Source organism: Squalius cephalus, assembly GCF_949319135.1.
Source record: "Squalius cephalus genome assembly, chromosome: 3".
NCBI classification, from domain to species: domain Eukaryota; kingdom Metazoa; phylum Chordata; class Actinopteri; order Cypriniformes; family Leuciscidae; genus Squalius; species Squalius cephalus.
In genome coordinates this window covers 34,872,914-34,886,227 of record NC_137124.1, presented here as the reverse complement: position 1 = coordinate 34,886,227, position 13,314 = coordinate 34,872,914, and the positions used below count along the sequence as shown (strand labels likewise).

The window sequence follows — 13,314 nt, the reverse complement described above, 5'->3', positions numbered from 1 at the left end:
ATTGCATTTAGTGTCACATTTACACGCTCCATTAAGGATTTCTTGAGCCCATTGTTTCTGGGTTCAGAGATGATTTAGAGGTCTGTGGATATTGTGTGTTGTGTGTCTGAGAGAATTCCTCTGAGATGGGATTAAACTCCCAGCATGCCCCAGGGCGCACTTCAGTCCTTTATGAATTCATGCAGCACACAGAGGCCATAAACCCGCTGATAGTTAGCGAACAAGACAGGACACAACAAACACACATATACACACACAGTGCCATTCACCAAAGAAAAGTCAGTACACTGTTTCTCCAGAAAGCAACAATCCTGCAATATTAATCAAACCACATCCGTGATATTTCAACCCAAAGCTCTTCATCAGACATTATGTAAATCATCCTAAATCAAAACCTGGCAAATGTAATAACTATTCTGTAATCCTTTTACGGCAGCAGCTGTAATTCTTCTCCCCTGAACTTTACCATCAACATCTATATTTCAAATACCCACGTGAAACACCCTCAGCTACATCTGTGTTACATGCTTGAGAGCTTTTCTATGACCTCAGTCACCAAAGCTTTTCTTTCTGGAAATCTCATTCATCTCTGTCGTATATTGAGCCCGCACCATTCATCACCACAGGTTTCCTCTGAAATGCACCACTAATGGATGAAATGATGTGAGATGAGATGGCGAACCAGGAAGAGTTTTGCGGCTCCACTGATGACCTTTTGTTAATGACTATGTGATTACAGCCAGTTTGATTAACTTTGCTGAGGGATGAATCAATCCAGTTAGTCCGATAGAGGTTTGCATGCATCACTGCGCTCTGACCTTGAAACAACAGATCAGTCTGTGATTCTATAAAGCATTTTAGAGTTTCATAAAGAGTTGAAAGTATTCAAACAGGCCGCCAATCACTCTTCAAGTGCCCCTCATCATTACAGTGACTGTCTGGTTAGTTACTTGGCTGGCTTTGTGTTGACAGGTAGAGACAGGCTCACACATGCTGGATCCAGTATTATCCCCCCCCCCCCCCCCCCCCCCCCCCCCCCCATAACTACCAGTGTTAAGTGTCTAATGATCTTGCAAATGGGTAACTGTGCCATTAAAGTGTTGCTTTATTCATCAGCAATATAAGTTATGATCATTTTTATATTAGAATTATTTATTTATTTATTATTATTTTGAATTATCTTTGTTATATTTTCAACTTTCATTTTTATTTTAGTTTAGGGTTTAGTAATTGTATTATGTGATTAAATCATTTAGTTTTTTTAATATTTCAATTTAGCTGTTTCAGTTTTAGTTATTTTAGTAGGCCTACTTTAAAAAATTTCCAGTTAAGTAAACATCTTTAATTTTAGTTTTCTCATTTATTTTATTTTATTACAGCTTTATTTCAATTAACGAAAAATTAGTCATTCTTGTGTATGCAGTTTCTAATGGTTTCTAATGCAACTGCAAGCTATATCTCCTGGTTTTAATAATTGAGTCGGGCTACATTCTTTCATATTAATATTCGACTGATCAGTGTGAGATTTTGAAGAAGAAAAGAGCAGAGGGAGAGCAGTCTGATTTGGATTCTGGCATCTTGTGCCAGCTCACACATTGAACTCCACGGTGTTTCCATGTCAACGCGGGTAGCATCAGCTGGTAGGCTCAATTTCACTTATACCACAGTCTCGTTGTGTGACCCATATTTACTGTGCGTTCGCTCATCTATTCAGATGATGTCCTGCTGTGAGGACAGTGATTGGCTCTAGTCTCACACCTTCCTCGAGGTGATTAGTCGAGTGTCGAACGTTCTGCTCATGACCTCTACATTAAGCTTTCCCCTGCACTATCAGCTTATGTTACTTTAGCGTGGCTTTGTACCCTTCCTGACTGTACATACTTTACGTTGATGGTGATATATATACATTATATATATATATATATATATATATATATATATATATATATATACACACACACACACACACATTTACGTCGAACTGATTTATTTGTTAGATAATTGTTGCTTGTTAATTTTTAGTTAATAAAAAATAAATGCATCTCCGTCTAACTCTGGAGGTGTGTTGTATGTTAATATGTGCCAATTGATTGGTCAAATCAATACGCTCAGCGTCAGCTCAGGTGTTCACGTCAGTTAGTTGCACATGCACATGTATATTACTTTTCATTGGTAAAATTGAGATTTATGCATCATAACAAACATTCATGTTGCTGTAAAATCTCAATTCATTATTTGTTCAGTTGTTTTAATCACAATTATTTAAATGGATTTGCAGACTCATACCTTTAATTTTACTTTCAGATGGAAAATTAAACATTTTCCTAAACTTTAGCTTTAAGTTTACTAAAACATTTAAATTGTACTATCTACATTTTAATAAATTAATAATCAAATCACTGAGGGTGCTTCTGAAATTAGTGAGGGTGCTCTAGTAAAAGTGCAGATGTAATGTACAGTGAGACATTTAAGATTATTTCCAAGTAATTTCTTTTACAATTAATTGGAAAAGAAATTTCAAAACTATTTTGATATGAATATATTTTTTTATTAATCTCATGTCTGTATTTATATTGCTTAAAGCATATCTACAGTAATTTGACATGTCATATTTTTGTCCCGTGCTATGGTTATCACTATGGGTGCTTCTCAATCAGCTCCCTAACTTCCTAGGTCGTGAGCTAGTATATCGTGTACATGAATTCGGCACCGGTAAGGACAGTAAGGACCCTGGCTCACTACACAGTGGGACACTGATGACTCTATTTCCGGCGACATGACACCGTCTTCATTGTACAACATCACTAGGTACGCCTATTAATGAGCAACAGCAGAACTGATATCTTATATTTTTGATAAATGCATATTTGAAATGTTTTCTTGCTACCATTCTGAAAGAAGACATGTTATGGAAGCAAACTATAGCCTAAAATTGACCAGAAACAATGCATGAAACAAGCAAATCTTGCTTACCTTTTTCTGGTGGGCGGCTGGACAGAGCAGAGAAGGTCAGGTACATGACATAGCAGCAAATGATGGAAGCCTGCAGGAGTCCTGAGCGAGGCTGTTCTGAGAGGGAGAGCGAAACAAACGGTCAACTTAAATGACTAATCATTCTTCATTTATATACATTTTATGGTTCAATTGTTGCAAGGGTATTTATATCTAAACTACTGATAAAAACTACCAAACTATTGTTTTGGTGAGAGAACAGAAACAGATGAAGCACTAACTTTGCTGCACGCAGGGAGTGACCGCAATAAAAGACATGAAGGTGCAGAGGGCCAGGTTAGTCCATAGCAGGGATTTATTCAGGTGGCATCCCGCTGGGTGAGTGTAGTATTTGTACATGAAAGTGAAGGCCATGGTGGCGATGGTGTAGAAAAAGAGGGTAGCGCACATGACTGCCACGTACCACCTTTTATTCTCAGCTGCACCGGTTAACCTGGCAATGAGAGGCAGGGCAGAGACAGGGTGAGTGAGATCAATGACGCCTCACATGTAAATAAAAAATCAAGAAAAACAGGAAGTACAATAATTCCTATTATGTCCGTTGTGTTAAGACGACATTCTGCCTCAAAATGGCTTGAGGTAGATTCCACAAACATCTGGGAGAAACTGGATGTCAGAGGGTGAACGGGGAGTGAGTATGAATGCGTGTGTATATGAATAAGTGAGATACCAGAGCGAGAAACAGGAAGGGAGTGAAGGACAGAGATTATCTAAAACTCTACAACTGAGGAGGGTGATATTTTATCATTCCTGAGCGAGATGTGACTCCAGACATGAACCAGATGTGGTTCTTCATAGTCTGGTAATGAGCACCTTCCTACAGTAGTTATTGTGGGTTAGTGCAGGTTTGCCTCAAGAGGACATACTGTTGTTGTGAACCCAGTTTCCTCACTTACCAGTTTTTATTCCAGGTATGAGCAAAAGCTGTGATGAGAATGAGTTGAATTAGGATAAAAGAAAAGCCTCCAACTACTCCAACGTAATGCCAAGCTACATAGAAAGAGGAAAAAAGGGGGAAAACAATTAAAAATAAGACAAAAAAATACAGTGTATTTTTGAAATACAGTGAAATGAGGTGAACTGGGCTGTATTTATGAACCAGAACGAATTCCTTTGTAAATTACATTTACATTTTACATTTAGTCATTTAGCAGACGCTTTTGTCCAAAGCGACTTACGAATTAGGGCTAAATTAAGCGAGTCATCGTGAAGAGGCAAAAAACAACGCAAGAAGTGCTCAAAATACAAAGTTCAGGCATTGTTCAGAGTAGCATAAGCCCGATAAGCGAGGATATAAAGGAAAAGGACAGTATTTTTTTTTTTTTTTACATGTAAAACTTAAAATAAAAGTAAAATTACATGTAAAACCATTTGTACATAACATGTCTCACTGAATTGAACGCAACATTGTAACATTTTCCAATTAAATATGTTCGTGTTTTATAAACTGGGCCCACTGACTGAGATAATCCCCACTTTGTGTGCAAATGTAAAACGTTCAATGTGTCCGTAGGGCCACCTGGAGGATTTAAAGGAGAAGTGCAAATCACATGACACCAGACTGATCATCACCAGAGCCATGAGCCAAGACTGTAACATAATCACTATAAGCACATTATCAGTTTAGATAGTCTAGGACACATCACTATGTTTTGATCAATACACCTCCTTTCCCATATCGGTAGGAAGTTTATCTGCCATTATTAGATATTAATTTGTTGATATTGAATATTTAATTGTGCATTCATAATTGCATTCATAAAGAACAGCATTTATTTGAAATAAAAATCTTTTATAACGTTATAAATGTTTTTACTGTCACTTTTTATCAATTGAATGCATCCTTGCTGAATAAAGGTATCAATTTATTTAAAAAAAACAATCATATACATATTGAATGTTTATTGACCCCAAACATTTGAATGGTAATGTTATTAATTTATTTATTGGTCTCAGCCAGAATTTTTATATCAGTTCCTCTCTATTATTTCTCAAATATAAGCATTTGTGTCACAGATGAATAGCTCACCATGCAAAAAGGATTCTGTGGGAATAAAAAAGGCAGCAGCGATCATCCCAAGCATAGTGATGAACTTCAGAAACCAGAACCTAAGTGAGAATGAGGAGAATAAGTGTGTGTTAGTTTATTCATATGAAGTAACTTAATAAACCTACTGATAAACATGGATGCATGTACACCATATGGTCCAAGTATCTGGTTCTTCCAGATCATGTTCTTCCTCTTAAGAACTTAACCTAATGTCTCCACAACTGCTATGTAGTATTTAATCTGTAGAGCAATCAAAAGAAGTCGAAGTGAAGAGTCGAAGCAACTTTCTGTTGTGTTACAGACAGTGCAAACAATAATGCAGTCACCAACCCGTTGTGGATGAGGGCTCGGAAATCCTGACTGGACTTCACATCGATGAGGAAGATGGCCATCATTAAGTAGAAGCAAGCTGTGCCAAAACACACCCGGTAGACGGCAGAGTAACCCACCAACATCTGACAGTCTCCTCCACCATGAGCCTCATCACACACCACATTAAAGAAAGGCACCTGAGGAAGAGAGCTGTCTGTTATTGTATGCCACAGCCGGCTGGCATGAGTAGCTGGTGTGTGTCCAGCCAAGCAGATTAGCCAAGATTTGATTGGATGAGACTTGATACAAATAAAGCAGAGTTTTGGCTGTTTACAGCACCAGCACAAATAAAAGTCAGTTAGGCGAATTAAGACCAACTGGAGCCTGTGCAACGTGTAAGAACTGTACTTACATTCTCCCTCACCGCCTCGGACACGGTCTTAGATAGCATGAGGCATGAGACAGTGCAGGCCAGGATGTGGAATAACGTGTACATGACCCGCGTGCTGGATGAGGATTTGACGGGCGGACAGAAGGAGCAACACAGGGAACATGGTGCCGGGCCACAGCAGCAGCATATCTGATGGAAAGAAAAGCAGAGCAGTCAGGGTTCAGGATTAATCGAGGTCGCTCAGAGCATCTGTATTTCTCCTGAGGGATCGGGGCTGGTTGTCTGGATGGGGTCCAAACATCTTTTATCCTCAGCTAAACCCAGAAGCAGAGATTGGGCAGAAACTCGGTTCCAACTGACAGATTAATAATCTATTTTTCATTAGCGTATACTGGATTTTGAATGATAGCAGTATAAAAAAACACAATCTTTCAGTAATGTACTGTGTGAAGAACTGTGCTTCACTTCGATGTCCTGTCACAGTTATTCACTATGTGACTTGAGGGGAAAACCATCAAAATATAGAGTAATTCATGTCAAGATATATACATGTCTAACTCTTTTGTAGTAGTCTTTAAAGTGATAATTCACCCCAAAATGAAAATGATGTCATCATTTACTCACTCTCATGATGATCAAGATCTATATGGGGTTTTTTCTTTTCAGGAACACAAAAGTATCAAAGATTGTTTCAGAAGAAACTAGTTTCCACCACAAATTAAAAAAAAAAAGTTATTGCCTTTTGAAAATTGAAAAGCTTCCAAACAAAAAAGAAGATATTTTGTAATATGTACCAGTGTTTATTTGTTCATACAATAAAAGTCAGTGGGGACCAGTATTGTTTTGGACCTCATTAACTTTAATTTTGGACAAGAACAGTTGAAACCAGTTCCACAGAAGAAAGAAAGTCTTAAGGTTTTGGAATGACATGAAGGTGAGTAAATAATGAGCAAATGATCATTACATTTTTTTTTTGGTGTGCTTTTTAGAGACATAAGGTCTCAGGTGCATCATTTTCTTTTGACCCTTAAACGTCATTCACTACCCTCCTCCTCATTCATTTTTTAAAGTTAGACATCAACCTTTTTAGTATTCCTCAATCAATTCATTATAAACAATAAAAAAATGATAAAAGAATGCTTGTGTACCCATTTATTTTGTAAAACTTTAATAGGGTTGCCAATGACCCGAGGAGTGTAACAGTGTAAGTATATTTTTTTCCTGCACAAAAATAATTGATTCTCTGATGACTAAATAAGTACAATTCATCTTTATTCCATAAGATGACAATGTCTGATACACAATGATGAAGTGACGTTTCATTCATAGTTACCGCAGGCAGAAAACAAAAGAACAGGAAGTATCATCAGCAAAACTTGAAATGGGTCAGCGATTTACTGCAGAGCAAGTACTGACCGCAATCAAATATTAGTGTCACTGTCCACTTGATGGTGGATCTGGGGAAGAAGCTGTCAGCGATCAAAATTTTAAATTAAAATTAAAAAAAATTTTTTTGATTTTGAAGATGTTGAAAATGATAGTTTTAAGAACGTTTGAGATCGCGAATATGAACCAGATGCTGAATGTCCTGGGAAATTAGCTCTAAAAAGGATGATTGTATAAAACATATGCTCAAACTGAACCCTTTCAAGCTCCAAAAGGTAACAAAAATGCTTTATTTTATTCTTCTGTAATTGTTGTAATAAAGAATTTTATATAATCAGATAGAGATTCATACGTGTTAAATATAGATCTGGGTCTCTAAAGACCCGAATATGTAATAATGATTGGTAAAACATTCATGCATTTAAGGGTTAATTATGACAACTATATTCAACCAACAAACTACAGTGAGTTACAGGAACTTAATTATTTGTAATGTAAACATAGTAAAAAGTAATTAATAATCCACTTATTTGATTAAATTACTTTACAAAAATAAATAAATAAATTAATTAATGCATAAATTTGAGTTTTAATTACAATATTATGTTTATGTAATGATCAAAGTTGTCAACAGAACTCAACAAAATAATGCTTGCAACTTAAAAGTTATAATTAAATCTCAGATTTTAAACTTGCAACCGTGCATTTATTTAAGATGTGATAACAGGTTCTGTGAATGACGTTTTAGAGTGTAAATGAAGCGAAACTGGTTTTAAAGTGATGGTGACAACTTGTGACAGCAGAATATTTTTGGTTTGAAATACCATGACTCAGAACATGACAGCTTGTGGTTTAGAAATAAGATTATAAGGAGTGACGACATTTGATCCTTTCTATAAATTAATTTACAAACGTTTTATTATTGATTCTCACATCTCAGAAGTAAGGAGGGTGAAAACACACTGAATCTTAAAGCTTATGATGATAGAATGAGTCATTCATCCTCTTAATTTCATTTGACAGAAAGCACTTTCCATGATGCCTGTGCGTTTCTGTTGACAGAGGAGTTTTATCTTCTTATACCAAACAACAACAACTGACCAATTATTTTAACAGTGCAATTATAATAGCAATTATCATTTAAATAATTATTCTTTTCAGGGACTGTTCATCCTAATGCAGACAACACTGAGTGAACTCAATCTCTAGTCACCTAAGTTGAGTTATTCAAATGAAATGCAAGGTTAATTAGTTAAAACAATAAAATGAAAATATGGAGTCCTATCACAGAGCATTATGACAAGTTATGCGACAACCTGTAGACATCTTGAATCTTTGCAAGCTTGAAAAATTAGGTTCCGCAGTATTTAAGCAAGTCTATTGCGTTGAAACATACTTATATGAGTATATATTTCACATACTATACAGTGCTCCACTAATACAAATTATATCATATAATGAGCTCTATTTTCTGTCAAATATGTCAGTGTCATTCTGTGGCAACTTCACTCATATTTAGGACAAATAGCAAAAAAGTGTGAAATCCAGTAACTGAAAATGCTGTAGTCGTAAGATAAGTGAAATTGTCAGGTTCCTTATGTTCAACATAAATCCACAACATTCGTCATAATTTGTCTTTGAGTTCTAAGTTCTACAAAGCCAGATTAGGTTCTGGTAAGAGAAGAATAATGCTTATGTAAAGCTTTTCTTGTGTTCCAATAATAGATCCATGAGAATCTGAAAACACCTGAAATGTCATTGCACATCTCCCATCATTATGAAATAATATCCATCTCTCTCTCTCTTTCTCTCTCACCTGATAAGCCACCATGTTGAGGAAATAGTTGTAGACACCGGTGTGGTGTAAAGCTTGAGCTGTCGACATGGCGTCTTATTTGTCAAGGACGCTTAGTCATTAAAACAAGTCCTCCGAAAAAAATCTAATTATATACTATAACCAGTGAGTCAGGACAATTTATCAACTGTAGGAGTCCCTCAGCTTTACATGAAATGGTCCTCAGCTAATTTCCTCTGCAGGTGTGTTTCCATGGATCTCCAACTGCACACCCTCATGTTCCGCGCGTTGGAACATCCGAACATTCTTCCCATTTCCTACGAGCTGCCTAGTGGCATCGAATGGTGCCAGAAGAGTTTGTGCGCAAGAGTGGATGCCCAGTTGCCGTCCCTCCGGTCGCCTGTACTCACCCAGTGAGATTAGTCAACAAGAGCAGCGGGAGGAGGGGGCAGGTTCCATCTGTCCCTCCCTTCCCCCAGGCCCTCGCTCCAGTGCACCGGCTCCAGAGCACCCTCACGTACAATAGGATTTCCCAAGGGTTCTAATCGGTTTAAGGCAGAATAATGTAATCACTTGCGATTTTGTGATTTCTCTCGCAAAGTTGACATACCTTTGGATCCCCCTTTTCTGGCTAAGTGGCACCTTAGCAACTACTCACTTGTCTGATTTTATAGAGGCCACATATGTAATCTGGTCATTATGCTTTGACCCAGAAACAGAGGGAAGCGAATGAAGTGGGTGTTTAGAGGAATACACAGGAAGAGCGGCACAGGTCCAATCCCGCATTCTTTGCATACATTGCCCCCAGTCTCAATGTGAAATGGGGGTACACTTCAACAAACACTGGCAATCTTCACATAATAAGTTTGCACAATATGAGACAAGTTGCTTCAGTTGAAGATAATGATTATAACGAAGCGGACATCATCATATGTGATAGTGTCTCATGTTTATGTAGCGTCACGGGATGTGTTATGAGTTTCTAGCGTGCAGAGCGCCCGGTAGCTCTATATTTGGGTCAGTGTGTATGTGTGCTGGGATTATCCTGGAGTTTTTAGTCCTCGTCTCAGCCTGGATGACCTTCTCTCTCCAGTAGAGTGACACACTAATCCAGACAGCAGGGTCTGACAAACACTTGAACTCGTCAGCCTTCAGCATCATGTACAAACTTGACATCGTACATATGGTAAAAACAGTTGCGGTGTTGATTCAGAAATCACCTTTGAAGGGACAGTTCACACAAAAATAGAAAGTCTGTCATCATTTACTCTCCCTCATGTCGTTCCAAACCTACATGACTCTTGGAACACAAAAGAATATGTATTAAAAAAATGCTGTGACGCAAATGACATTGGACCCCATGTATGGACAGTTTTTCCCCAAAATATCTTCTTTTGTGTCCTGCAGTCAAAAGAATGTCTTACAGATGTGCAATGGACATAAGCGCGTGTAAATGATGACAGAATTTCTATTTTTGGGTGAACTATCCCTTTCCGCTGTTGTGCAAAATGATCATGGTCTTTACTTTAAAACTTTCTAGATACACTAACTTCAAATGTGGTGCTAATGTCAACCCAGCTAACAAAGAACATTGGCTAACATTCTGTCTCTTTGGCTAAAGTTCCCTCAAAGTTATGAATGAACAAATGTTCTTCCTGTAACATTAATACAATGTTCATTCATAGTTATCTGGTCTAATGTTCTCAAGCGTTAGCAAAAACGTTATTCAGTCGGTGCCAATAGCCCCGTGGGCAGCACGCCCACATATATAGCGCAGTTGCTTCGGGTGTCCCGAGTTCGAGTCCTGGCTCGTGGACCTTTCCCGATCCTGTCCCCCTCTCTCTCTCTCCAACTTCGCTTCCTGTCAACTAACTGTCCTCTATCACAATAAAAGACAAAAACGGCTAAAGAAAACTTTTAAAGATTTATGGAACATTTGAGGTTTTTCTTGGCCTCAAATGCACATTTTTTTTGTAAACATAAATCATTTAAAAAGCAGCACAGTGAAAAACATTTTTTGGGGGGGAATGTGACAGTTACCTTTAAGAAGATGTTCCAATCAACTAATGCTCTGTATCTGGTGCAGTAGTTTAACCTATTTGTTAATGTCCCTGAAAATCCTGCAGGGAAATTAATAGGAGGACATGATTTTAAACCAGAACTTTTCAAGCTTTACAAGCATTTCAAGAGAGTATTTGAGTTTACTGTTGTCTCAGTACAGACTATTGTACTGTACTAGTACTGTACTATTCCAGTCTAGAAAGAACATTTCAAAGTATTGACAGTTCCACAGGGTCATGTGGCCAAAACATCGTCTGGGACAGTATCATTACGTAACAATGTTCATGGCATGCAGCTCTCAGAGTGACAGCACATTACAGCATGGGCATTGTATTAATCTCTCTTAAGAAAAGGAAATGTCTATGGAATATGACTTTTTGTAACTGTCATTCTGCTTTATGAATCAGTGTTATTTGTTCTGTAAATAGGAGCATAACAACAAATGTGTTACTAGGAACTGACCGTTTAATTTAGCAGCATTAATCCTTATTCAGCTAAATGAGACAGGCATGAACTTTTCTAAACCAATTAGAGTCTTTTAAAGTATACAGTGTATTCAATGAAGCTGTAATCTCTCCCTCAGAGTGAAACACCCAGAATGACTGGAGGTCTTTTTACTCCATAATTGGGGGCCTTGTGTGAGAGAGGGACACTAGCACACTGTTCGAACAAAAGCACAACGTACAATACAAATCACTCAGCAAGCTCCATGAGAAACATCTGATCAATGTTATTTAATGGGCTTTAGAAAAAATGATGGAAAACAATCATCCACAAATACACACATAGGTGTTGTTCTACAATCCGGCCATTATGAGAGAATGAACGTTACTGGAAGAACATTTCTTCATAACTTTGATAGAACCTTGCCAGAACGTTAGCCAAGATTCTGAGAACGTTCCCTGTTTGCAGGGTTAATGTTGTCACTATATAGCCTACCTTTACTTTGTGTTTCATGTTTCATCATATCTGAAAAACATCTAGTTTTTTTTAATGTTTAAAAAAAAAAATTCTTGGTAATGCGAATGTTGAAGGAACACGAACATTCCATTTTATAATTTTGGGAACGTTACTTCTTAATGTTCTAACAACATTCTGAAACTAAAAATGTTAGACGAACATCCAACTACATCGTTACAGAAAAAAGGTTCCATGAATGATGTAAGGGTTAATGGTTAATTTGGCAAGTGACCATGGTATAAGCGGGTTAATGCCCGACGAGGTGTCCATTGTCAGGTATTAATGGACGACGGCGAGGCGTGAACCGTCCGACGCACGGAGGTTGTCTCCGACGAAAGCCAACTAAAATACCTGACAATGGACACCTCGAAAGGCATTAACCCGCTTATACCATGGTCACTTGCCAAATAACACATTTTTAAAACATTAGTTTATATTTTAATTAGTTTTACAATCGAAATCTAAAGTTTTTACAAACAATAACTTGATTTCCCTGGTTACGCCTGACGGTTTATTTACTAGGTGTCCTCTATCACTTTTTAATGGACACCCTGCAGCCAATCAGAATCGAGAATTCACCCAGACCATGGTATAAGCATGCATAATGTTTTTGTGCTTATACATTTTGAGAACATTATTAAAGCTCAGATTCTCTGAACTCTGAACAAAAGTTCTATTAACATTATTGGAGGAACATTTGTTCATAACCTTGCCAGAATGTTCTGAGAGCGTTCCCTGTTTGCAGGGTTAATCACTATACCTTTACTTTGTGTTTCATGTTTTAGCACATCTGAAAAGCATCATCAGATGGAACAGAAGTAATCCAGCAAAAATGATTGGAGAAAATATCATAATTTTAAAAACAAAAACAAATTAAATGTACATAATTAATGTGCTCGGTAAAAAAAAAAAAAAAAAAAAAAAAAAAAAATCATATAAAGCATGAAGGAATGATTAATTCCAAATTAAAAAAACGGATAGTTCCGATCCTTGATTCTGATTAGTTGAGCAGCGTTCAAAGCCGTTGTAAATTACTCAACAAACATACACCTGTGAGCGCATTACTGCCGTTTGTGATTCTTTGTTGCTTGGCAACCTCTTTGGAACTACATTGCTTGGCGGAGGAATAAATAAACTCCGCTCCGCGTCGTGCCTAACAACGCCCTTTAGCTGCTCTAAATTCACTGAAAATCACGGCTTCGCGGGGCTTATTGCTTTATTTTGTCATCATAGACACTGTAGCAGAGCCAACACTTTCCAAAAAACATGACCTCTATTGACTAATTTGACAGCCACAGCTCAATCCCATCCGCACTGAAGTGTGCTGCCCTACTAAATGATAAAATC

General features: G+C 37.5%; 1 protein-coding gene across 1 annotated transcript in view; it reads right to left on the bottom strand.

Moving 5' to 3' along the window:
- The window catches only part of serinc4 (serine incorporator 4), a 12,113-nt gene extending 2,755 nt beyond the window's left edge, over positions 1-9,358 (bottom strand). Inside the window, exons 1-7 of the mRNA XM_079865109.1 lie at positions 8,968-9,358; positions 5,787-5,954; positions 5,393-5,571; positions 5,042-5,121; positions 3,909-4,002; positions 3,234-3,445; positions 2,974-3,069 (exon numbers count right to left, since the gene is read on the bottom strand). Of these exons, the coding sequence (XP_079721235.1) occupies positions 2,974-3,069; positions 3,234-3,445; positions 3,909-4,002; positions 5,042-5,121; positions 5,393-5,571; positions 5,787-5,954; positions 8,968-9,036 (898 nt within the window). The 5' untranslated portion in view covers positions 9,037-9,358. The remainder of the gene's footprint in view (positions 1-2,973; positions 3,070-3,233; positions 3,446-3,908; positions 4,003-5,041; positions 5,122-5,392; positions 5,572-5,786; positions 5,955-8,967) is intronic.
- Between the last annotated feature and the right edge of the window lie 3,956 nt (positions 9,359-13,314).